We start from the raw sequence: 27,456 nt of genomic DNA, 5'->3' as shown, positions 1-27,456 counted from the left end.
GAATCTGATTTTCTGCCTCAAGGAACTTACTCCAGCATTTATTCCCCTTTGTCTCTTCTATCATAACACCAGCTCTCCCTTCAACATATAAACATACTTAGCAACTGTCTTTAAAATACAGGGAAAAAAACAACAACAACCCTTAATCCTATGCCCCCTTCTACCAACTTCTACCCCACTTTCCTATCATAGTCAAGTTTCTTTAAAGTATAGTCATAGTCAATAGACTTTAAATGCCTCACCTCAAAAGACCCTGATCTGGCTTCCCCCAGTCCCAGCACTCTACTGAAATTGCTCTCTTTAAACTCACTAGTGACCACTTTGTTGCTAAGTCCCATGACCAGATTTCAGTGCTATCCTAAATGACCTTTCACCAGCATTTGACACTGCTGACTGTGAGAATGCCCTCTTGCCTTTTCTGGAATATATTCTTCCTCCTCCTCCATCAAGCTGCTCCTCAGTTCCATTCTAGGGCTCCTTTCTTAAACGTTGGACCTCACCCCTGGCTCCATCCTCATCACTTCCAACCTTCTTACTCTCCCTGGGTATCCCCATGACCCCTAGATATTGATGGCTCCAAATATCCACCTCCAGCTCTGATCTTTCCTGAGTTCCAGACCTGGAATTCTCCTCATAAGTATCCCATCAACCCTTCAAACTCAAGATAATCAAAATGAACTCATTATAGTAACTAATTCTACCTCATATCTCAAATCCTCCCCCATCATTCCATCCTCACTCCCTTGAGGTCCACAGCACTGCTTGCCTAACCAACTGACACAGTCTTATGTCACTAAACATCTGAATCATCGGACTAACTCTTTTTCCTTTGAGTCCTTACTCTACAAGTTTCCTTTAATTATTTGGTTTCCCACACAGTTTTCCTATAGGCCACACCAACATAACCATTCTGAACTCATTCTACTTCATTCGTAAAAGAACGTACTTGGTTTACGCATCAGTCATAGGGGTTTGGCTAATTATCCTCTTCCTCTAAAAGCTAAAACCACTCTCAGTACGCTAACAAAAACTGGTCTCTGAGCGTGGATTTAGATTTCTTGTCTCTAGATACATCCAATTATTCTACAAGAATAAATGTAAGGGCTTTTGGTTAGGCACTCGGTCAGCTTCTCCTAATGATACTATAATTTCATTGTGCTTTTCCTTACCAATGCTATAACAATCATGTGATATCTTTTCATACGATCCCATGGTCTTGGTCATCCTCCTCCAGAAATACTCCAGTTTCTCAAGTGTGGTGCCCTGAATTGACTTCAGGTTTGAAGTCAATTTCAGTCAACCAAACAGAGATCAACAAGACTACCACTCTCCTTACTCTGAACACTACACTTCTCTTTGTATACTCTGGCATTCATACTGAGCTACCTAAATCCTCCCAAATGTCCTCCTCACATGCACTAGTGCTATTCATTACATATTCCCCATTCTCGTCTTAGAATGTATGTTTTGGATACAACTGCACATTCATCACAACACTGCCACTGTTAGCCAGCTGAAGCTCTGTGTTTTCAAATTCCGACCACCAGCGTGCCACCCTCCCAGTTTCACGATTTCTCCACCTCCCTCCTCTTCTAGACAGCAATCATTTAAGGTACCTGAGTATAAATTGTTTGGTATAATTTCAGTCCTCTTTCATGGAGCTGCAACTAGATAATAAAGATACAGTTTAAGTATTCTGAAAAAAAAATCAATATTTCCAATGTCTCCCCACAATCTCATATATTTTTCCCCATTATATCACATTAACATGGTTCCCTCTGACCAAAATCAGTGCTATATAAATAAGAAACCTGGACTTTTCAGTAGAAACACTCAAACACTTAATGAATCTAACCCATGGACTGTCCCAAGGGGATATCAGAAAAAATACGAAATAATGATAAGGAGGCTGAGGAAGAAATGGTTAGCACCATCTCCCCCTAAAGAGCAACCCTCCCCCATAACTTTCACCTATACTTCTGAAATACAAAGGTATAACCTGTACCTACTGTACTATAATACCAAGTAACATCTCTCCCATGGACCTGGGATACAAGTTGTACCTTCCATGTTTCAGAAATGCAGGTGAAAGCTACCAAAGAAGCCCAAAGATAAGCAACTGTTGTAAAGGAATGTGTGCCTCTGAGTTCTGTGATGCCACCAACACCTTCCTGAAAGTGTGCATAAAGTATACCCTGGGGGGGATTCAGAATGTATCCAAGGTGGCATTAGCCATTAACTTAAAAAAAAAAAAAGTATCTCCATTTAGTTTCCATCATCACGTTTACCATGGCTTTTATAGCTGCTGTTCTGACACGTGGGTCCTGGTCACTGAAGTAATCCCCTATAATCTTCTGGACGTCTCTGACAGCTAGGCCTTCTGCATCTTTTGTGACACTTTTCTCCAAAGAACCCAGGTTACCAAGTAATTGCAGGCACTTATTTCTTACACCATGTGAGGTATCTGTCAGGTGCTACAAAAAGAAAAGAGAGAACAAAAGGACATGATTAAGGTATCTTAAAAATAAACAAAAACACAGAAACAAAAGCACTGAATCAACTTTAGGAATGACTTCAAACACTACATTCTCACTAGTCTGTCTAGTCTCATGGGTTTGTTGTTGTTGTTGTTTTTTGTTTTTTTGGCCATGCTGTGTGGCTTGTGGGATCTTAGTTCCCCAACCAGGGATTGAACCCAGGCGCTGGCAGTGAAAGTGCCTAATCCTAACCACTGGACGGCCAAGGAATTCCCTTCATGTTTTTTGAGTATGTGTCTTCCAAAAAGAATCATGAGTCCTTAGAAAACAAGACTCCCATTTATTCAACATTATACTCCCAACAGCAAGCACCTGGCCTTGTAAAGACTAGGTACTTTAAAAGTGATCCCTTTAATTGCATTTTATTTACTATCAAATCTAAAAACAGAAGAAAAATTCATAAATTTTCAAACTTTTAATATTCATACAGAAATATGCAAAAATATTAAATGTACAGCTCAATGAATTTTCACAAAAAACACACCAGTAAGAAGCACCCAGATAAGGAAGTAAAAGATGACCAACTCTCCCAGTAACTACTCTACCACCATCAAAAATAGCCACCATCAGGCTTCGTCCTCCCCAGCAGGAAGCTAGGCCCTTCCTCTTGGGAGCTGCTGTAGTATCCTCTCAGGCATCAAATTGTACTGCAATGTCTTGTTTTCACAAGTCCATCTCCTTTAAGACTGTGCTCCTGGGCTTCCCTGGTGGTGCAGTGGTTAAAAATCCACCTGCCAGTGCAGGGGACACAGGTTCAATCCCTAGTCCAGGAAGATACCACATGGTGCAGAGCAACTAAGCCCATGCACCACAACTACTGAGCCCATGCACCACAACTACTATAGCCCACATGCCTAGAGCCTGTGCTCCACAACAAGAGAAGCCACCTCAATGAAAAGCCCGCGTTTCTCAACGCGGGATTAAGCTGAGCTTGCCGCAACTAGAGAAAGCCCATGTGCCGCAACTAGAGAAAGCCCATGTGCAGCAACGAAGACCCAATGCAGCCAAAAAAAGAAAAAAAGGACTGTGCTTCTTTCAGAATCTTTTATACGTTGAGCACAGAGTACAGAGACTAAATATGGATTATAAAGGGCCTTCTTTGGGGGGTTCTTAGGAGAACCGAAAGTAAACTAATTTAAATTAAGTGCATGCAAAGCATCTGCAGTGTTGTGAGATTTCCATAAACATTAGCAGCTATTGTTACTCTTACAATTATTATTAATAATAAAATTTGCTTCCTTCCACCTAAAAAATAAAATAAAATAAAAAGCCAGCATCACCAAAGCAATCTTGAGAAAAAAGAACAAACCTGGAGGAATCACGCTCCCTGCCTTTAGACTATACTACAAAGCTACCATGATCAAAACAGTATGTTAATGGCACAAAAACAGACACACAGGACTTCCCTGGTGGCTCAGTGGTTAAGAATCTGCCTGCCAATGCAGGGAACACAGGTTTGAGCCCTGGTCCGGGAATATCCCACATGCCACAGAGCAACTAAGCCCATGCACCACAACTACTGAGCCTGCGCTCCAGAGCCCGCAAGCCACAACTACTGAGCCCATGTACCACAACTACTGAAGCCCACGTGCCTAGAGCCCATGCTCTGCAACAAGAGAAGCCACTGCAATGAGAAGCCCGCGCACCACAACAAAGAGCAGCCCCACTTGCCACAACTAGAGAAAGCCCGTGTGCAGCAACAAAGACCCAACACAGCCAAAAATAAATAAATAAACAAATTTTTAAAAAGACAGACACACAGATCAATGGAACAGAAGAGAGAGACAAGAAATGAACCCACACACTTATGGTCAATTAATCTACAACAAAGGAGGAAAGAATATACAATGGGGAAAAGACAGTCCCTTTGATAAGTGGTGCTGGGGAAACTTTACAGCTACATGTAAAAGTATGAATTAGAACATTTTCTCATACCATATACAAAAGTAAACTCAAAATGGATTAAAGACCTAACTGTGGGACTTCCCTGGTGGTCTAGTGGTAAAGAATCCACCTTCCAATGCAGGGGACGCAGGTTCAATCCCTGGTCAGGGAACTAAGATCCCACATGCTGCAGGGCAACTAAGCCCGAACACCACAACTACTGAGCCCATGTGCCTCAACTAGAGAGTCCTTGAGCTGCAAACTACAGAGCCCACGTGCTCTGGAGCCCACACGCCACAACTAGAGAGAGAAAAACCCACACGCCACAACTAGGGAGAAGCCTGCACACCACAATGAAGAGCCTGCATGCCACAATGAAGATCCTGTGTGCCTCAACTAAGACCCAACGCAGCCAAAAACAAACAAAAAAAAAAGACCTAAATGTAAGATTAGAAACCATAAAACTCCCAGAAGAAAACATAGGCAGAACACTCTTTGACATAAATCATAGAAATATTTTTTTGGGTCTCTCTCCTAAGGCAAAGGGAACAAAAGCAAAAACAAACAAATGGGACCTAATTAAACTTAAAAGCTTTTGCACAGCAAAGGAAACCACTGACAAAAAAGACAACCTAGTGAATCGGAGAAAATATTTGCAAATTACATGACCAATAAGGGGTTAATATTCCAAACATATAGGCAGCTCATATACCTCAATATCAAAAAAAACCCAAACAACCTGATTACAAATTAGGCAGAAGACCTGAACATTTTTCCAAAGACATACAAATGGCCAAGAGGCACATGAAAAGATGCTCAACATCGCTAATCATCAGAGACATGCAAATCAAAACTACAACGAGACATCATCTAACACCTGTCAGAATGGCAATCATTAAAAAGAACACAAATAACAAATGTTGGCAAAGATGTGGATAAAGGGGAATGCTTATACACTGTTGGTGGGAATGAAAATTGGTGCAGCCTCTATGGAAAACAGTATGGGGTTCCTCAAAAAATTAAAAATAGAACTACCATATCATCCAGCAATTCCACTCCTGGGTATATATCTGAAGAAAACAAAAACACTGCTTGGAAAAGATACATGCACCCAATGTTTACAGCAGCATTATTTACAATAGCCAAGATATGGAAGCAACCCAAGTGTCCATCAACAGATAAATGGATAAAGAAGATGTGGTGTACGTGTACACACACACACACACACACACACACACACACACACACACACATAATGGAATACTACTCAACCATAAAAAAAATGAAATTTTGCCATTTGCAACAACACAGATGGATCTGGAGGGTATTATGCTTAGTGAAATAAGCCACACAGAGAAAGACAAATACTGGGTGTTATCACTTATAATGGAATCTAAAAAAATAAAACAAACAAATGAATATTACAAAACAGAAACAGACTCACAGATATAGAGAGGAAACTAGTGGTTACCAGTGGGAAGAGGAAGAGGAGTAAAATAGGAGTAGGGGATTAAGATGTACAAACTACTATGTATAAAATAAGTAAGCTACAAGGATATATTGTACAGCACAGGATTATAGCCAATATTTCATAATAATTTTAAATACAGTATAACCTATAAAAATACTAAATCACTGTGTTGTACACCTGAAACATATAATACTGTAAATCAACTATACTTCAACAACAAAAAATAGCCATTATCTTGACTTCTAACATATATTTTGTCTAGTTTTCTACTTTATAAAATCAAATAGTGTCTGGCTTCCTTTGCTTAATATTATGTTGGTGAGAACCGTCCATAGTATGGCATTATAGCAATGGTTTATTCATTCTCTACAGTACAGTATTCCATTTGTGTACACACCATAATCCATTTATCCTTTCTACTGCTGACAGATATTTGGGTTATTTCCAGTTTGGGGCTGTTCTAAATAATGCTCTCTGCTTATTCTTGAATGTGGCTTTTGGTATACATGTTCACATTTCTGCTGAATATACAGTAAGAAGTGAAATTGCTGGGTCACAGGACATGTATATGTTCAGCTTAAGATGAGACTGCCAAATAGTATTCCAAAGTGGTTATACTAATTGAACTTATTTACACTCCCACCAGTGATATGTAAATGTTCCAAATATGCCACATCTTTGTCGACCCTTAGTACTGTCAATCTTTTTCATTTTGGCACTTCTCACCATCATTTTTAACAAATTTTCAGTTATCTCTCAATCCTAGTCCACTGCTACTGAAATAGGCTATTTGCACAATGCAATAACAGGAACTGAAAATACTTTAATGAAATGACTAATTTAAGGGCTGGGCAAGAAATATGTAAGAAGAACCTGGGACACCTTGTGCCAAAAAGCAAGGAAATATCAAGGACTAATTGAGTCCAGATCAAAAGGACACAGAAGCCAATCTGTAGGGGTTCCCACTGTCAACATATATATGACACCAAAAGGAAGCAATCAAATCCAGAATGTAGGACATAAACAAGACCAATGATCCAGTTTCTTCAATAAATCTGTGGCAATTAAAGGAAAAACAAAAGAGGCCACTGTTACTGATTAAAAGAAATTCAAGAGACTATCCAAAGGTAATACACGCTAATCCAAAAAAAAAAAAAAACAAAACCAACTACAAAAAGATATTTATTGCAATTAAAAAAATTTTAATATGAACTGGTATGAGATGATATGGAATAACTGATAATAACTGCATCATGGCTATATTAAAAACATATCAGTTATTATCAGTTAGAGACATACTTAACTATTTATAATTTAAATAACATGTCAGGGATTTCCTTAAAAATATTACAGCAGATTACAACAAAAAGTGGAAGGAAAAAACATGAAAAAGATTACAAAGCATAAATAATTGTCAAATTTACACCAAAAACTGGAAAGAATAAGTAAATTTGAAAATTTCCATATTATAAAGTATATATAGATTGAAAAAAAAAGACCTAGCTTCAAATTTCAGCTCTGACTCTATATATGTAACATTGATCAAGCAACTGGACCTCTTAGGGTCTCACTTTCCTCATTTATAAAGAAGGAACAATAATATCTGCCTTACCTAACTTACAGGTGTATCATAAGGCTCAAATAAGAATATAAATGTCAAAAAAAAACTTTATATACTATAAAGCATAATATGACTATTAGCTATTATTACTATAATCTAAAATAATGAGATTACTGCATGTAAAATTGTCAATACAAAAGAGTATCTTCAGATATTCCCTTCAAGTTCACAAAACAGTATCTTTGGATATTCCCTTCAAGTTCAAATTTTCCAGGATTTTCTACCCATAAATGAAATCACTGATTGAAATCACACAAGTTTCCCTCTTGCTCACTCTAGCACTGGGACATACAGTCTCTGAAAGTACCCTCAGTAATCATCCATCTCTCTCATTGTGCCTTCACCAATTCCCTATTTTATAGGATGATAATGATTAAGTGATATGTCTAATAACACAAAGATAACTTAGTGGAACAGTTGATACTGGAATCCAAGTCTCCTGACACTCCATCTAGAGCTCTTTTCCCTATCCAGCTTCAGAAATAAATAATGTCATGATTTCTAAAACTTTGCTTACTATGTTCAGAGTTGGGCATTTGAACCTTAAATACTTAAAAGCTCTACAATACCTGTTTTCTTTACATACATTTATATTGCTACTCCCAAGTATCACTATTCTCCAGCCATGACAAACTGCCTGGGTTTCTAATTACTGCCTGATAAACACAGTGATACTAAATTAATACCCCCTTCTTTTAATCATCTTTATTGGAATACAATTGCTTTACAATGGTGTGTTGGTTTCTACTGTATAAAAAAGTGAATCAGCTATACATATACATATATCCCCATATCTCCTCCCTCTTGCATCTCCCTCCCACCCTCCCTATCCCACACCTCAAGGTGGTCACAAAGCACTGAGCTGATCTCCCTGTGCTATGCAGCTGCTTCCTACTAGCTATCTATTTTATATTTGGTAGTATATATAAGTCCATGCCACTCTCTCACTTTGTCCCAGCTTACCCTTCCCCCAGCCTTGTCCTCAAGTTCCTTCTCCAAATCTGCGTCTTTATTCCTGTCCTGTCCCAAGGTTCTTCAGAACCTTTTTTTTTTTTTAGATTCCATATATATGTGTTAGCATACGGTATTTGTTTTTCTCTTTCTGACTTCACTCTGTATGAAAGACTCTAGGTGCATCCACCTCACTACAAATAGTTCAAGTTCATTTCTTTTTATGGCTGAGTAATATTCCATTGTATATATGTGTCACATCTTCTTTATCCATTCATCTCTTGATGGACACGTAGGTTGCTTCCGTGTCCTGGCTATTGTAAAGAGAGCTGCAATGAACATTGTGATACATGACCCTTTTTGAATTATGGTTTTTTCAGGAACACCCAATTCTTATGATTAGCAAACCAGGCCACTGACACTTTGTGGAAGTAACATACACACATTCACACATATACAAAACTGAACAGGAAGATACATCAAATAAGTAAATATATTAAGGATAATACTGTCTAAGAAAGAAGTTACAAATACTAGAAAAACACTGTCAAGTAAACACTATAGTGTTGGGTTTGACTTACAAGGAGAGATGAGAACATGATTTTCCTTACATACAGATATAGAAATAAAAATACAGATATATATGTTTGTATATGATATATATAGACATTACATTAGAATATATATATCTAATATATATATATGTGTATGTATCTCCGCTAGCTCTCTCCACTGAGAGGGCCCAAGAGTAGCAACACCTCAACAGCAACGAGCACACTTAGTGCCCAGAACTTGGTTTCAAAATACATTTCGCCACTAAGAGGAACCAGGCTTCTTGGAGAAAAGCTCATTCCAGGGGTAGACTAGAGAAAGTACAAGGTGGGCCTGAAATATTTTATTGTGCCAGAAAGAAATGACGCATTAAAAAAAATATACAGTTGACCCTTGAACAACATGGTTTGAACTGAGTGGGTCCACTTATACACAGTTTTTTTTCAATAGCAAATACTACAGTACTACACAGTTCGTGGATGGTTGAATTGTGGATGTAGCACTGTGGATACAAAGGAAGTGGGTATACTGAGGAACTGCATATATGGAGGGTCAACTATAAGTTAAATGTGAATTTCTGACTATTCAAAGTGTCAGAGCCCCTAACCCCCAAGCTGATAAAGGGGTAACTGAAGAGAAAAGTCAAAAGGACACAGAAGCCAGGCTGAAGGGGTTCCCACCTGGCAAAATCAGGGAACTTGAACAAGATGAATAATGACAGTAATAGATTATAACATTGAATAAACAAGAAATCTGAGTCCATAACTGATATAAATAAATAAATTGAAAGTTGGAGGACAATTTACATAGTTTCAAAATAGTAGTACCATGCCACAAAATACTTATTAATTTCAAAAAGAAAGAGTAACTTTATAGTGAAGAAATCTGACAGACAACACCTTAACCAAGTGATCAAAGTAAACATCATCACCAATGGGAACAAATCAAAATGGTGTACCGCCTAATAGGATACAATGAGAACAGAACAGCATCAAGTCTGTGATATTCGTGGCAAAGGTGGAAAACTTGAATCTAATTATGAGAAAATATCAGACAAACCCAAATTCAGGAATATTCTACAAAATTACTGTCCTATAATTTTCAGAAGTGTCAAGTTAATGAAATGAAGTGAAGACTGAAGAATTATTCCAAATTGAAAAAGACTGGGGCTTCCCTGGTGGCGCACTGGGTAAGAATCAGCCTGCCAATGCAGGGGACATGGGTTCGAGCCCTGGTCCAGGAAGATCCCACATGACCCGGAGCAACTAAGGCCATGCAACACAACTAGTGAAGCCCACGCACCTAGAGCAGTGCTCTGCAACAAGAGAAGCCACTGCAATGAGAATCCCGCGCACCGCAAAGAAGAATAGCCCCTGCTCGCCTCAACTAAAGAAAGCCTGAGCACAGCAATGAAGACCCAATGCAGACAAAGAAAAAATATTAAAAGCAGCAAGGGAAAAACAACAAATAACATACAAGGGAATCCCCATAAGGTTAACAGCTGATCTTTCAGCAGAAACTCTACAAGCCAGAAGGGAGTAGCAGGACATATTTAAAATGATGAAATGGAAAAATCTACAACCAAGATTACTCTACCCAGCAAGGACCTCATTCAGATTCGACAGAGAAATTAAAACCTTCACAGACAAGCAAAAGCTAAGAGAATTCAGCACTACCAAACCAGCTTTACAACAAATGCTAAAGGAACTTCTCTAGGCAGGAAACACAACAGAAAGAAAAAACCTACAATAACAAACCCAAAACAATTAAGAAAATGGTAATAGGAACATACATATCAATAACTACCTTAAAAGTAAATGGCCTAAATGCTCCAAACAAAAGACACAGACTGGCTGAATGGATACAAAAACAACACCCGTATATATGCTATCTACAAGAGACCCACTTCAGACCTAGGGACACATACACACTGAAAGTGAGGGGATAGAAAAATATATTCCATGCAAATGGAAATAAAAAGAAAGCTGGAGTAGCAATTCTCATATCAGAAAAGTAGACTTTAAAATAAAGACTACTACAAGAGACAAAGAAAAACACTACATAATGATCAAGGGATCAATCAAAGAAGAAGATATAACAATTATAAATATATATGCACCCAACATAGGAGCACCTCAGTATATAAGGCAGTGTTAACAGCCATAAAAAGGGAAATTGACAGTAACACAATCATATAGGGGACTTTAACACCCCACTTTCACCAATGGACAGATCACCCAAAATGAAAATAAATAAGAAAACACAAGCTTTGAATGATACATTAAACAAGATGGACTTAACTGATATTTATAGGACATTCCATCCAAAAACAACACAATACACTTTCTTCGCAAATGCTCATGGAACATTCTCCAGGATAGATCATATCCTGGGTCACAAATAAAGCCCTGGTAAATTTAAGAAAACTGAAGTCATATCAAGTATCTTTTCCAACCACAACGCCATGAGACTAGATATCAATTACAGGAAAAAAACTGTAAAAAATACAAACACAGGGAGGCTAAACAATACACTACTAAATAACCAAGAGATCACTGAAGAAATCAAAGGGAAATCAAAAAATAACTAGAAACAAATGACAATGAAAACACAACAACCCAAAACCTATGGGATGCAGCAAAAGGAATTCTAAGAGGGAAGTTTCCAGCAATATCTCAAATAAACAACCTAACCTTACACCTAAAGCAATTAGAGAAAGAAGAACAAAAAATCCCCCAAGTTAGCAGAAGGAAAGAAATCATAAAGATCAGATCAGAAAGAAATAAAAAGGAAATGAAGGAAACAATAATAAAGATCAATAAAACTAAAAGCTACTTCTTTGAGAAGATAAACAAAATTGATAAACCTTTAGCCAGACTCATCAAGAAAAAAAGGGAGAAGACTCAAATCAATAGAATTAGAAATGAAAAAGGAGAAGTAACAACTGACACTGGAGAAATACAAAAGATCATGAGAGATTACTATAAGCAACTCTATGCCAATAAAATGGACAACCTGGAAGAAATAGACAAATTCTTAGAAATGCACAACCTGCCAAGACTGAATCAGGAAGAAACAGAAAATATGAACAGACCAATCACAAGCACTGAAATTGAAACTGTGATTAAAAATCTTCCAACAAACAAAAGCCCAGGACCAGATGGCTTCACAAGCGAATTCTATCAAACATTTAGAGAAGAGCTAACACCTATCCTTCTCAAACTCTTCCAAAATATAGCAGAGGGAGGAACCCTCCCAAACTCATTCTATGAGGCCACCATCACCCTGATATCAAAAACAGACAAGGATGTCACAAAGAAAGAAAACTACAGGTCAATATCACTGATGAACATAGATGCAAAAATCCTCAACAAAATACTAGCAAACAGAATCCAACAGCACATTAAAAGGATCATACACCATGATCAAGTGGGGTCTATCCCAGGAATGCAAGGATTCTTCAATATACACAAATCAATCAATGTGATACACCATATTAACAAATTGAAAAAGAAAAAATATATGGTCATCTCAATAGATGCAGAGAAAGCTTTTGACAAAATTCAACACCATTTATGATAAAAACCCTCCAGAAAGTAGGCATAGAGGGAACTTTCCTCAACATAACAAAGGCCATATATGACAAACCCACAGCCAACATCGTCCTCAATGGTGAAAAACTGAAAGCATTTCCACTAAGATCAGGAACAAGACAAGGTTGCCCACTCTCACCACTCTTATTCAACATAGTTTTGGAAGTTTTAGCCACAGCAATCAGAGAACAAAAGGAAATAAAAGGAATCCAAATTGGAAAAGAAGAAGTAAAGCTGTCACTGTTTGCAGATGACATGATACTATACATAGAAAAACCTAAAGATGCTACCAGAAAACTACTAGAGCTAATCAATGAATTTGGTAAAGTAGCAGGATACAAAATTAATGCACAGAAATCTCTGGCATGCCTATACACTAATGATGCAAAATCTGAAAGTGAAATCAAGAAAACACTCCATTTACCACTGCAACAAAAAGAATAAAATATCTAGGAATAAACCTACCTAAGGAGACAAAAGACCTGTATGCAGAAAATTATAAGACACTGATGAAAGAAATTAAAGATGATACAAATAGATGGAGAGATATACCATGTTCTTGGATTGGAAGAATCAACATTGTGAAAATGACTCTACTACCCAAAGCAATCTACAGATCCAATGCAATCCCTATCTAACTACCAATGGAATTTTTCACAGAACTAGAACAAAAAAATTCACAATTTGTATGGAAACACAAAAGACCCCAAAGAGCCAAAGCAATCTTGAGAATGAAAAACGGAGCTGGAGGAATCAGGCTCCCTGACTTCAGACTATACTACAAAGCTACAGTAATCAAGACAGTATGGTACTGGCACAAAAACAGAAAGCTAGATCAATGGAACAGGATAGAAAGCCCAGAGATAAACCCACACACATATGGTCACCTTATCGTTGATAAAGGAGGCAGGAATGTACAGTGGAGAAAGGACAGACTCTTCAATAGGTGGTGCTGGGAAAACTGGACAGTTACATATAAAAGTATGAGATTAGATCACTCCCTAACACCATACACAAAAATAAGCTCAAAATGGATTAAAGAACGAAATGTAAGGCCAGACACTCTCAAACTCTTAGAGGAAAACATAGGCAGAACACTCTATGACATAAATCACAGCAAGATCCTTTTAGACCCACCTCCTTGAGAAATGGAAATAAAAACAAAAATAAACAAATGGGACCTAATGAAACTTCAAAGCTTTTGCACAGCAAAGGAAACCATAAACAAGACCAAAAGACAACCCTCAGAATGGAAGAAAATATTTGCAAATGAAGCAACTGACAAAGGATTAATCTCCAAAATTTACAAGCAGCTCATGCAGCTCAATAACAAAAAAACAAACAACCCAATCTAAAAATGGGCAGAAGACCTAAATAGACATTTCTCCAAAGAAGATCTACAGACTGCCAACAAACACATGAAAGAATGCTCAACATCGTTAATCATTAGAGAAATGCAAATCAAAACTACAATGACATATCATCTCACACCAGTCAGAATGGCCATCATCAAAAACTCTAGTAACAATAAATGCTGGAGAGGGTGTGGAGACAAGGGAACATTCTTGCACTGCTGGTGGGAATGTGAATTGCTACAGTCACTATGGAGAACAGTATGGAGGTTCCTTAAAAAACTACAAATAGAACTACCATACAACCCAGCAATCCCACTACTGGGCATATACCCTGAGAAAACCATAATTCAGAAAGAGTCATGTACCAAATGTTCATTGCAGGTCTATTTACAATAGCCAGGAGATGGAAACAACCTAAGTGTCCATCATCAGATGAATGGAGAAAGAAGATGTGGCACATATATACAATGGAATATTACTCCGCCCTAAAAAGAAACGAAATTGAGCTATTTGTAATGAGGTGGATGGACCTAGAGTCTGTCATACACAGTGAAGTAAGTCAGAAAGAGAAAGACAAATACCGTATGCTAATACATATATATGGAATTTAAGAAAAAAAAATGTCATGAAGAACCTAGTGGTAAGACAGGAATAAAGACACAGACCTACTAGAGAATGGACTTGAGGATATGGGGAGGGGGAAGGGTAAGCTGTGACAAAGCGAGAGTGGCATGGACATATATACACTACCAAACGTAAAATAGCTAGTGGGAAGCAGCTGCATAGCACAGGGAGATCAGCTCGGTGCTCTGTGACCACCTAGAGGGGTGGGATGGAGGGGTGGGATGCGGGGGTGGGAGGGAGACGCAAGAGGGAGGAAGATATGGGGATGCATGTATATGTACAGCTGATTCACTTTGTTATAAAGCAGAAACTAAAACACCGTTGTGAAGCAATTATACTCCAATAAAGATGTTAAAAAAAAAAAAGACCCAATGCAACCAAAAATAAATAAAATAAAATTTTAAAATAAATAAATATATACAATTTATGGATAAATAAATATACAGTATTGGGGAATAAAAGACCGAACGCCGCCAAAAAAAATCAATTAATTAATTTTTTTAAAAAAGAAAAAGACTGATGAGATATGTTGACAATCAATGCAAGATGTGATTCTGAACAGGATTCTTTTCCTATAAAGGACATTGGAATAAATACTGAAATTTGAATGAGGTTTGAGGATTAAATGGTAATATGTTGATGTTAGTGTCCTGATTTTGATAGTCATATTGAGGTTATGAAGGAGAGTATCTTTGTTTATAGGAAACACAAACTGAAGTATTGAAGAGTAATGGGGCACCATGTTAGCAACTTACTCTAAAATGGTTCACAAGAAAGAAAGTTCTTTATTACTGTGCTTGCAATTTTTCTTCAAGTTTGAGAGTTTGTTTTTGTTTTTTTTTAAGGCCACACCACATGGCTTGGGGGATCTTAGTTCCCTGACCAGGGATTGAATCCGGGCCCTCGGCACTGAAAGCACCAAGTCCTAACCACTGGACCACCAGAGAATTCCCAAGTTAGAGATTGTTTTGAAAAATGAAACTTTACGGCTTCCCTGGTGGCGCAGTGGTTGACAGTCCGCCTGCTGATGCAGGGGACGCAGGTCTGTGCCCCGGTCCGGGAGGATCCCACGTTCCGCGGAGCGGCTGGGCCCGTGAGCCATGGCCGCTGAGCCTGCGCGTCCGGAGCCTGTGCTCCGCAACGGGAGAGGCCACCACAGTGAGAGGCCCACGTACCGAAAAAAAAAAAGAAAGTTTAAATATACACAAAAAAGAATAAACTAACCATACTGTTTCATAAACATTTGAAAAATATTATATTATTCATAAGAATAAGTGTACTTTAAGACCATAAAAAGGGGGTAGGTATAGCTGACGCATACCCACACCGGTGCAGAGAATGCCTGGAGGAGGTGTAGGAGGCTTTGCAAAGAAAGTGGATTTCCTAACTTGTTTCCCCTCTTGTTTGAGAGGCAAAGAAACACAGTGGAATGAACACAGACTGGATCCAGACCTAGGTCTGATTGTTGGAGCTGCCACTTAGTATCTATGTGGTCTTCACTAAGCCCCTTAAGTTTTGAGAAATCCTTACTTTGTAATAATAGGAATAATATCCCCTACCATGAAGTTTTATGGTGAGTGGATTAAAATGAATTCATTTAATAATTATTGTATGTAAAATCAGCTAATAGTGTCCCAGATATAATAGACATTCAGTAAGTACAAATGCCTAGCATAGTGCCTGGCACTTGGTATGTACTTTTTTTTTTTACATCTTTATTGGAGTATAATTGCTTTACAATGGTGTGTTAGTTTCTGCTTTATAACAAAGTGAATCAGTTATACATATACATATGTTCCCATATCTCTTCCCTCTTGTGTCTCCCTCCCTCCCACCCTCCCTATCCCACCCCTCTAGGTGGTCAAAAAGCACCGAGCTGATCTCCCTGTGCTATGTGGCTGCTTCCCAATATATCTATTTTACGTTTGGTAGTGTATATATGTCCATGCCACTCTCTCACTTTGTCACAGCTTACCCTTTTGGCATGTACTTTTTTTTTTTTTTTTGCGGTACGTGGGCCTCCCACTGTTGTGGCCTCTCCCATTGCAGAACACAGGCTCCGGACGCGCAGGCTCAGTGGCCATGGCTCACGGACCCAGCCGCTCCGCGGCATGTGGGATCTTCCCGGACCAGGGCACGAACCTGCGTCCCCTGCATCGGCAGGCGGACTCTCAACCACTGTGCCACCAGGAAAGCCCTGGCATGTACTTTTTAAAAAACAACCTGCTTAAGAAGAGAAGGGAAACAGGTGGGGAAAAGAAGGACAGGTAGTGGCAAAAAAGAGAAAACAGAGAAGGGTCAGAGGTAAAAGTGGGCCAGCTGGATGAAACAGCCCTGCTGATCTGGAACACACAAGCATAAACTTTCCAGTGATAGCTGTCTAATAAGAGGGCAGTCTGTCAGGAAAGGTACTAAGCACCTGTTAATGGTTCACATCAGAATGCTCTAAGGGGAAATTCCTGAACTAAAGGGACCTGAACTTTCTGTGTGAAGCTATGTTCTGTGTGAAGTTAGACTAGGCAGGTAGGCTTACTTAGAGGAGAGAACAAAGGAAACCTGGAGAGAAAGCTCAGGTGCAGAGGGTGGGGCTCTCAGAGAGGTATTGTCTCCTTATAAAAATGTCTCAATCAAGCATTTTAGATCAGAGTTAGTTCATGCCTCCAAGTTATTTAAGCTACAGAAATGTGAAACATATACTTTTAAGTGATCACAATGTCATGTATAGTAAGGGCTCAAAATTATCCAACAAAATAACACACTGAAACTGAGAAGTTAAGAGAAATTTCCAGATATGAAGCTGACAATGACTCTCTGTCAGAGTTAATACAGCAAAGTTGTTCTTTTTTTTTAAACTATTTTTATTTAGTATGGAAGCATCATTTGTCATAACTGAACTGTTAACTGAACCACCAGCCCCTGGAAGACTACTGCAATTGTTACAAATACTTTATTTGATTTTCAAACAAATTAAAACATTCTAGTTCCTATTAAGGTAACCAAGGCAACACGGATTCATAACCAGCCTATTACTGCACACTGAATGTTAGCCCAAAAGAGATCATAAGTCTAAATCACACCCTCAGGGCAGCAATTACAGTTTTATGATGTCCTTCCCCCACATGTCACTACTTACATCACGGCTATCATCACTAATAGCTGCCTAGTGTCTGCTCTGCAGATGATGCTATTTTGGTGTTATACCCAGGCCATTAAAGTGCCATCATTTCTCTATTAATGGAGTGAGTAAGCAATCCACATCCCTGATAATAAGAGCAATCCACGTCAAAAATAAAATAAGCTAAACCAATCGGTTTAAAACTATTGCTACAGGAAAAAAAAATCAATGATTAAATATATCAAGAAAATCTAAGACTGAGGTTAAATAAGACAAGAATACCTTACTGACTCACTCAGTTTCAATATGGATATTTTTTTCTTTTTTGGGAGGGGGAGGGAGGCGGCACACTGCACAGCTTGTGGGATTTTAGGGCCCCGACCAGAGATTGAACCCCGGCCACGTCACTGACAGCACTAAGTCCTAACCACTGGACCGCCAATTCCCATCAATATGGATTCCCATTAATATGGATTGTTTTTAAGCACAGATAAAAATTCAGTGTACTTAGCAATGGAAATGATTCTAACAGACAACCTCTCCTAACAAACAACACATAATATCTGTTTATCAAATTTGATAAATGTTAAAATGCTGTATGTTTCTATCTTTTGTTAAATGTTATCAAATTTGATAAATGTTAAAATGCTGTATGTTTCTATCTTTTGCCTTAAGAGCTTGATGTTTTGATACTTTTGCCACAGAATTAAAGGAACAGAAAAGAAACAGAGAGAATGGAAGAGAAGGTGAGATGGAAACAGAAAAACAAAGAATTAAACTAGGCTCTAAGGAAACCATATAAGCAAAAATGACAAGATATTTATTCTTCTAGAAAAATCTTCACAGATAGGAAAGAAAGCAGAAGACCTCTAATTTCAGTTGTGCAAACCCTACACAAGAAAAGACTGAGTAATTTCCTGGCCAAATCTAAATCTCATCATCTCTCAAATGAAGACTAGCTGTACAATGTACCTCAAAGGATTACTAACAGGATAAAATGAGATGAATTTTGAAACGTTAAGAGTACCCAAAAGCATGACTTTCTTCCTACTGTGAAACAAAAAATATGGCAGATTCACATCTTACATTTTAAAAATATATAAAGGAACAATATGAACTTCAAAAAAATAATAAGGATAAAGGACTTCCCTGCTGGTCCAGTGGTTAAGAATCCACCTTCCAATGCAGGGGATGTGGTTCAATCCCTGGTCGGGGAACTAAGATCCCACACGCCATCAGGCAACTAAGCCCGTGTGCCACAACTACTGAGCCCCCACGCTCCTTTTCTTTTCTGTCAGGTCAGCGGAAATAGCCTCTTCTCACTTCTGATACTAGTAATTTGAGCCTTCTTTTCCTCCTTTCCAAAACTAAAGATTTATCAATTTTGTTGATCTTTTCAAATAACAAGCTTTTGGTTCTCTGATTTTTCTCTAATGTTTTTCTACTCTTGATTTCATTAATTTCTCCTCTAGTTTTTCGTATTTGCTTCCTTCTGCATGCTTTATATTTAGTGTGCTCTTCTTTATACAGCATCTTAAGGTGGAAGGTTAGGGTACTGGTATGAGATCTTTCTTCTTTTTTACTATAGACACTAATTGCTATAAATTTCCCTCTTGGCATTGCATTAGATGCAGCCCAGTTTTGGTATGTTGTGTCTTCATTTTCACTCATCTCGAAGTATTTTCTAATTTCCCTACTGACTTCTTCTTTGACCCATTGGTTAAATAGGAGTATGCTGTTTAATTTCCACATATTTGTGCTTTTCCTAATTTTTTTCTGTTACTCATCCAATTTCATTCCATTGTAGTTGAAAAATATACTTTGCATTATTTCTATCAAAAGAGTGAATGTTATTGTATGTGAATCATATCTGTATGGCACACTGTATGGCAAAAATCACAGACAAAATAGCACTAGGCAATAGAAACAGTAACTGTAGCTATGAATCATAGTCTTTATTTATGCGAATTTGCAAAAATTTGTGACAGATATGCCATTTCCAGGTAGTTCAAATTTTTACCCTATTACAAATGGTGAAGAAATGCACAAAAACTCCATATGAGAAACTGGAAAACATGAAAAGCTCATTCTCAAGAGAGGCAAATGAAGAACAAATATGAGGTCTCACTAGTAATCTTTTAAAAAGGAAATTTAAAAAAATGAAACTCCATTTTCCTCCTACCAAATTAACAGGTTTATTTCTTGTTTAAATCTTAATCTCTTGTTTAATATCCAATGTTAGAAATTCTAACAGGTGAAATTAGGCACTCTCATATACTGTTGATGGGCATATAAACTGGAATACTCTGGAAAACAATTTGGCAAAAGTATCAAAAGCCTTACAAAAAACTCTAAATGCTTTCATCTAGTAATTCTACTGTAACAATCTGTGTTTAGGAAATAACCCTAAATACAGAAAATACTTTAGACTAATCACATTCACTGTACTATTATTTACAATTTTAAAAAATGGCTACAATATAAATGCCCAATAATAGGAGAATAGTTAGGACAAACTATGGTTTAATTACTGGACAAAATATCATGCAACCATTAAAAATATTTATAAAACATTTACAATATAAGGAAAATACTTTTGTTACGTTAGTGAAAAAGCAAAATTGAACATAGAATATGATTACAGCTACATGTGTAAAAAGAAAAGCAATCGGGCTTCCCTGGTGGCACAGTGGTTGACAGTCTGCCTGCCAATGCAGGAGACACGGGTTCGTGCCCTGGTCCGGGAGGATCCCACATGCCGCGGAGCGGCTGGGCCCGTGAGCCATGGCCACGGAGCCTGCGCTCCGCGACGGGAGAGGCCACAACAGTGAGGGGCTCGCGTACCACAAAAAAAGAAAAAAAAAGCAATCAATCTGTATACAGAAAAAAAATTCAGAAAGCATATATCAAAAGACCAATAATAATGGTTGCCTTTATAATGGTTGAGTGTAGTTCTTTCTTTATACTTTTTAGTATCTTTCCAAAGTTCCATGAGAATAAATTTTTATAATAAAAGGTTTATTCAAAACAAATTTAAGAAACTGTTACTTCTAGCAGAACAATCCACTGAGTACAACACCTCTCTCACAAGCAAAACCTCCCAGGTATATATACACTCTCACATGGGAGATACACTTACTCTCTCAAACACATAATCCCTAGCTTTTTCCACTTAAGCTTTTTTTTTTTTTAACATCTTTATTGGAGTATAATTGCTTTACAATGGTATGTTAGTTTCAGCTTCACAACAAAATTAACCAGTTATATATATACATATATTCCCATATCTCTTCCCGCTTGCGTCTCCCTCCCTCCCACCCTCCCTATCCCACCCCTCCAGGCGGTCACAAAGCACCGAGTTGATCTCCCTGTGCTATGCGGCTGCTTCCCACTAGCTATCCACCTTACGTTTGGTAGTGTATATATGTCCATGCCTCTTTATCGCTTTGTCACCGTTTACCCTTCCCCCTCCCCATAGTCTCAAGTCCATTCTCTAGTAAGTCTGTGTCTTTATTCCTGTTTCACCCCTAGGTTTTTCATGACTTTTTTTTTTTTAAATTCCATATATATGTGTTAGCATACGGTATTTGTCTCTCTCTTTCTGACTTACTTCACTCTGTATGACAGACTCTAGGTCTATCTACCTCATTAGAAATAGCTCAATTTCGTCTCTTTTTAAGGCTGAGTAATATTCCATTGTATATATGTGCCACATCTTCTTTATCCATTCATCCGATGATGGACACTTAGGTTGTTTCCATCTCTGGGCTATTGTAAATAGAGCTGCAGTGAACATTTTGGTACATGACTCTTTTTGAATTATGGTTTTCTCAGGGTATATGCCCAGTAGTGGGATTGCTGGGTCATATGGTAGTTCTATTTGTAGTTTTTTAAGGAACCTCCATACTGTTCTCCACAGTGGCTGTATCAATTTACATTCCCACCCACAGTGTAAGAGGGTTCCCTTTTCTCCACACCCTCTCCAGCATTTATTGTTTCTAGATTTTTTGATGATGGCCATTCTGACTGGTGTGAGATGATATCTCATTGTAGTTTTGATTTGCATTTCTCTAATGATTAGTGATGTTGAGCATTCTTTCATGTGTTTGTTGGCACTCTGTATATCTTCTTTGGAGAAATGTCTATTTAGGTCTTCTGCCCATTTTTGGATTGGGTTGTTTGTTTTTCTGTTATTAAGCTGCATGAGCTGCTTATAAATTTTGGAGATTAATCCTTTGTCAGTTGCTTCATTTGCAAATATTTTCTCCCATTCTGAGGGTTGTCTTTTGGTCTTCTTTATGGTTTCCTTTGCTGCGCAAAAGCTTTTAAGTTTCATTAGGTCCCATTTGTTTACTTTTGTTTTTATTTCCATTTCTCTAGGATCCACTTAAGCTTTTAATACTGTACTTCTCAAAGTGTTCTGGGTTTGTTTATTGTTGTCATTGTTTATTAAGATAAATGAAATACTCTTTCCTGGGGTTCAGAAATGGCTTTCTAATTCCATGAATATAACCCTTCCACAATTCAAACATATGTCTCCTTATATTCTCAAAATAAATTTACCAAAAAGATTAAAACTAAAGCCAATTGTCAGAACACTCTTTGACATAAATCACAGCAAGATCTTTTTTGACCCACCTCCTTGAGAAATGGAAATAAAAACAAAAATAAACAAATGGGACCTAATGAACTTTAAAGCTTTTGCACAGCAAAGGAAACCATAAACAAGACCAAAAGACAACCCTCAGAATGGGAGAAAATATTTGCAAACGAAGCAACTGACAAAGGATTAATCTCCAAAATATACAAGCACTCATGCAGCTCAATATCAAAAAAACAAACAACCCAATCCAAAAATGGGCAGAAGACCTAAACAGACATTTCTCCAAAGAAGATACACAGAGTGCCAACAAACAAATGAAAGGACGCTCAACATCATTAATCATTAGAGAAATGCAAATCAAAACTACAATGAGGTATCATCTCACAGCAGTCAGAATGGCCATCATCAAAAAAATCTACAAACAAGAATGGACTTGAGGACAAGGGGAGGGGGAAGGGTAAGCTGGGATGAAGTGAGAGAGTGGCATGGACATATATACACTACCAAATGTAAAATAGCTAGCTAGTGGGAAGGAGCCACATAGCACAGGGAGATCAGCTCGGTGCTTTGTGACCACCTAGAGGGGTGGGATAGGGAGGGTGGGAGGGAGACGCAAGAGGGAGGGGATATGAGGATATATGTATGCGTATAGCTGATTCACTTTGTTATACAGCAGAAACTAACACAACAATGTAAAGCAATTATACTCCAATAAAGATGTTAGCAACAACAACAAAAAAGTAGTCAATTCTACAAAGTTTAGGAACTGGTGTTATGCACAAAAGACAGCTAATAAAAAGCTCCAAATTAAGTCCAAAGGCACAACTGGGGTTCCCTGGTGGCGCAGTGGGTGAGTGTCCGCCTGCCGATGCAGGGGACGCGGGTTCGTGCCCCAGTCTGGGAAGATCCCACATGCCGCGAAGCGGCTAGGCCCGTGAGCCATGGCCACTGAGCTTGCGGTGAGCCATGGCCACTGAGCTTGCACATCCGGAGCCTGTGCTCCGCAATGGGAGGGGCCACAACAGTGAGAGGCCCGCGTACGGAAAAAAAAAAAGGCACAACTAATGTACATACAATTTTTTATAATCAGAGAAACAAAAAAATTTCCAAAACACTTGTGTCTAGTTGGTCTGTTTATTAAGGCAACAAAGTATCATAAAAAGAATATGGACTTTGGAATCAGAAAAAGGAGTTTATGCCCTGGTTCTGCAACTTCCTAACTGCGAAAACTTGGGGAAACTAAACTTCTCCAACCTCAATTCCCACCTTAGTAAAAGAGGTATAATAGCACCTCCCTAAAGGACTATGAGGAACAAATGAAAAACTGGGTACACAGTACTGTAATAAGCAGAGTGCATGTATTAGGTACAGGATACATGGTAGTTCCTATGATTATTTTCATTTCTTTTGGGAGGATGAGGAAGCTCATTTTATAACAAGTTACTCAACTTTATTCCTAATCCAACATCAAGAAACAAAAAAATGAGGCAGCTCTTAAAACCATTAAGAGTCCTTGGCAATTCTCAGTTATAGATTTAGGATGGAGGTAAGCAGATCTTACAGCTCATATCACCTCTCCAGATAATGCAAAACTGTTCAAGAAAGATGCAACCCTATGTCTAACAATTATATTCTTACCTTGCAGGCTACATCAACTAATCGCATCTGGATAGCTTGATTGTCTGGGAGTTTAGTGCCAATTGCAAGCAAAGTGTCCAACAGCTGAGCTAGGACTTGATGAGACTCTAGAAAGGAAGATGGAAAGTTGGGTTTTAGAATTGCAAAAGGAGATCACTATAGAAACTAAATTTACTTGGGTAAAGAATGTAGATTTTTGTCAGCTGGGTTCTACTATTTGATCCCTAATTCCCTTCAACTAAATTCCTAAAGGGATCATGTCTAAAAAGTTGAGTCCTCCACAGGATGGCGCATAGTGCTCCAAAAATGTTTAGTGCTTGACTAATTCAAGGGCTTTTCATTGCCTTCAAGATAAAGTCTAAATTCCTTAGTAGGGCATGCATACATACATACATATATACATACATACATACATACCAGTCCCGCCATGATGTCTAGCCCTCCCTACTTTTCTAGCCTCATCTATTTAAGGTCTCCTCTAGCACCCTTTTCCCCAATTACTTATAATTTGCTCAGGCCAACTTCCCTACCTAGAATGCCTTCATCTATATCCAACTCCATTTTCAACCCTACTCCCCAGGGAGCACCTACTAATCCTGAAGTGTCACCTCCTGTATGGTACTTTTCCTTCTTCCCCTAAAACAATTAACCATTTCTTCCTCATGCTTCCACTGAATCAGCTGTAACACTTTACGATACTTATTTATTTGTATATCAGACAAAACCAGGAGACTGAAAGATCCTTAAGGGCAAGGACTGTGTTTTATTCACCTTTGTATTCTCAGAATCTAGCGCCACTCATTATATGCCCAACAGATGCTTAATAAATGGGCAAACAGCCAATTCTAAGTGAATCACTATCAATCACCTTAGCCAGATTCTCTTCTTTGTCTAAATTCTCTTCTTTGTTCCAAAATACGGCTCTTATGGTATGGTAGTGTTAGTGGTATACAAGAGGATTTAGGTGGCATTAGGAAAATCATTTTTATATTAATAACCTTGTACAGGCATACCTTGTTTCACTATGCTTCACTTTATTGCACTTTGCAGATACTGTACTACATTTTTTACAAATTGAAGGTTTGTCTCAACCCTGCAACAAACAAGTCTATCAGTGCCATTTTCAACAGCACTGCTCACTTCATGTCTCTGTCACCTTTTGGTAATTCTTGAAATATTTCAAACTTTCATTATTATATTTGTTATGGTGATTTCTGATCAATGATCTTTGATATTACTATTGCAAAAAGATAATGACTCACTAAAGGCTCAGATTATGGTTAACATTTTTTAGCAATACAGTATTAAGGTAGTACATTCTTTTTAGACATAATGCTATTGCACACTTAATCGACTACAGTATAGTGTAGACATTACTTTTATCTGCACTGGGAAATCAAAAAACTTGTGTGACTTGCTTTATTGTGATATTCATTTTACTGTGGTGGTCTGGAACAGAACCTGCAATATCTCAGAGGTATGCTTGTACATATTTTAATGAACAAAATAAAAATTGCAGTTATTATGTTGATGACATTAATTTTCTTTTACCTTTACTAATATAGTCTCTTTAAATTAATTTTATTTAACTAAAAAATAATTGTCCACTTAAAAACATTAAGTAAACCATAATATAGATGTGAAACAAATATGTCAAAAATGGTATGATATATAAATGACAAAAGCTCAGAAAACACTGGTTAAATCATCTCTTACTAAGACTTCCAGTAAAACACAATAGACTGAACACATCTGTTTATCACTAATTCTTTCCTAAAACCTCATTAACATATAAGCGTAAAGAAACTTTAAAGGTATAAACTTACAAGGATAAAGAAAACAGGAGAAGAAAGGTAAGCAGATGAGAAAAGTCAACAAATTTTTCAGAGATGGAAAGCAGTTAAAAAGTCTATGGCAGCTCGGTGCTTTGTGACCACCTAGAGGGGTGGGATACGGAGGGTGGGAGGGAGGCATAAGAGGGAGGAGATATGGGAATATACATATATATATAGCTGATTCACTTCGTTATAAAGCAGAAACTAACACACCATTGTAAAGCAATTATATTCCAATAAAGATGTTAAAAAAATACTTAGTATGCCAATAAATAAATAAATAAAATCAAAAAAATAGTCTATGGCAAAACTGAGAAATCTAATACTAAATGCCTACTGAGGAGGGTGTCGTGACAGAGCAAATAAATTCTAGCCATACGCCCAGAAAGATTCAGGAATTGTAGATTTTTAAAAAGACAACCAGGGCTTCCCCGGTGGCACAGTGGTTGAGAGTCTGCCTGCCGATGCAGGGAACTGCCCCGTTCGTGCCCCGGTCCGGGAGGGTCCCACGTGCCACGGAGTGGCTGGGCCCGTGAGCCATGGCCGCTGGGCCTGTGCGCCCAGAGCCTGTGCTCCGCAACAGGAGAGGCCACAACAGTGAGAGGCCCACGTACCACAAAAAAAATAAATAAATAAAAAGACAACCAAAACACACCCCAAAACAGGGATGAGGCAGGGATTTGTTTGAAGCGTCTATAAGAAGTAGTTGGACCCCTGCCTCCTTCCCTATCCTATATAACCAAATGACCACTGAAATAGGAGGTTTGTTCTCTATAAAAATTAGGACAGAAAGGATCTAATTTGGGGAATACTAGGTGAGGACAGGGAGGAAATATAATGAAGAAGAGAAGATTAAGAGATAATCAACATATTGAAAATGAGACTCCCTCCTTCTCCCTAGCTCCCTTCAGTTGCTTTGGCTAAAAAAAAAACATAGCAGCCAGGCATTTCTCTGTCTTCCTAGCAGGAGAGTCAAAAGCTGATGGGTGCCACAGAAAAACAGCAAAAAACACTAATATTTAACAGTTCTCCAAAGACATAAAGGATCATCTTAGACTGGAGCCTACCAGCTGACTCTATTCTTTATTCTGTTCCTCTGCAGTTATTCCCACCATTCAATCTTCCAGCTCACTTACTTAATGTTCTGCCTCAGTTATTCTACTATTGATTCCTTCGAGTGCATTTTTCATCTCAGTTATTGTGTTGTTCATCACTGTCTGTTTGTTCTTTAGTCCTTCTAGGTCTCTGTTAAACATTTCTTGTATTTTCTCAATCCGAGCCTCCATTCTATTTCCGAGATTTTGGACCTTCACTATCATTACTCTGAATTCTTTTTCAGGTAGGTTGCCTATTAACGCTTCATTTATTTGATTTTGTAGGTTTTTACCTTGCTCCTTCGTCTGTAACATATTTTTCTGTCGTCTCATTTTTTCTGATGTATGGGGCTGTATTCCTGCCTTAATGGTTGTTTGGCCTAAGGCGTCCAGCACTGGAGTTTGCAGGCAGTTGGGTAGAGCCGGGTCTTGGTGCTGAGATAAGGACCTCCAGGAGACCTCACTCCAATTAATATTCCCTGGGGTCTGAGGTACTCTGTTAGTCTAGCAGTTTGTGTTTTTTGTTTTTTTTTTTTACGCGGGCCTCTCACTGTTGTGGCCTCTCCAGCTGCGGAGCACAGGC

General features: G+C 38.2%; 1 protein-coding gene across 1 annotated transcript in view; it reads right to left on the bottom strand.

Annotated features, from left to right (window-relative positions):
- Positions 1–27,456, bottom strand: part of INTS4 (integrator complex subunit 4) — a 113,212-nt gene that overhangs the window by 64,202 nt on the left and 21,554 nt on the right. Inside the window, exons 4-6 of the mRNA XM_082844524.1 lie at positions 23,945–24,051; positions 2,289–2,474; positions 1,617–1,667 (exon numbers count right to left, since the gene is read on the bottom strand). Coding sequence (XP_082700650.1) covers positions 1,617–1,667; positions 2,289–2,474; positions 23,945–24,051 — 344 coding nt within the window. The remainder of the gene's footprint in view (positions 1–1,616; positions 1,668–2,288; positions 2,475–23,944; positions 24,052–27,456) is intronic.

The sequence above is a fragment of the Leucopleurus acutus genome (genome assembly GCF_964270905.1).
Source record: "Leucopleurus acutus genome assembly, chromosome: 8".
NCBI classification, from domain to species: domain Eukaryota; kingdom Metazoa; phylum Chordata; class Mammalia; order Artiodactyla; family Delphinidae; genus Leucopleurus; species Leucopleurus acutus.
This window is presented reverse-complemented; position numbering and strand designations above follow the sequence as displayed.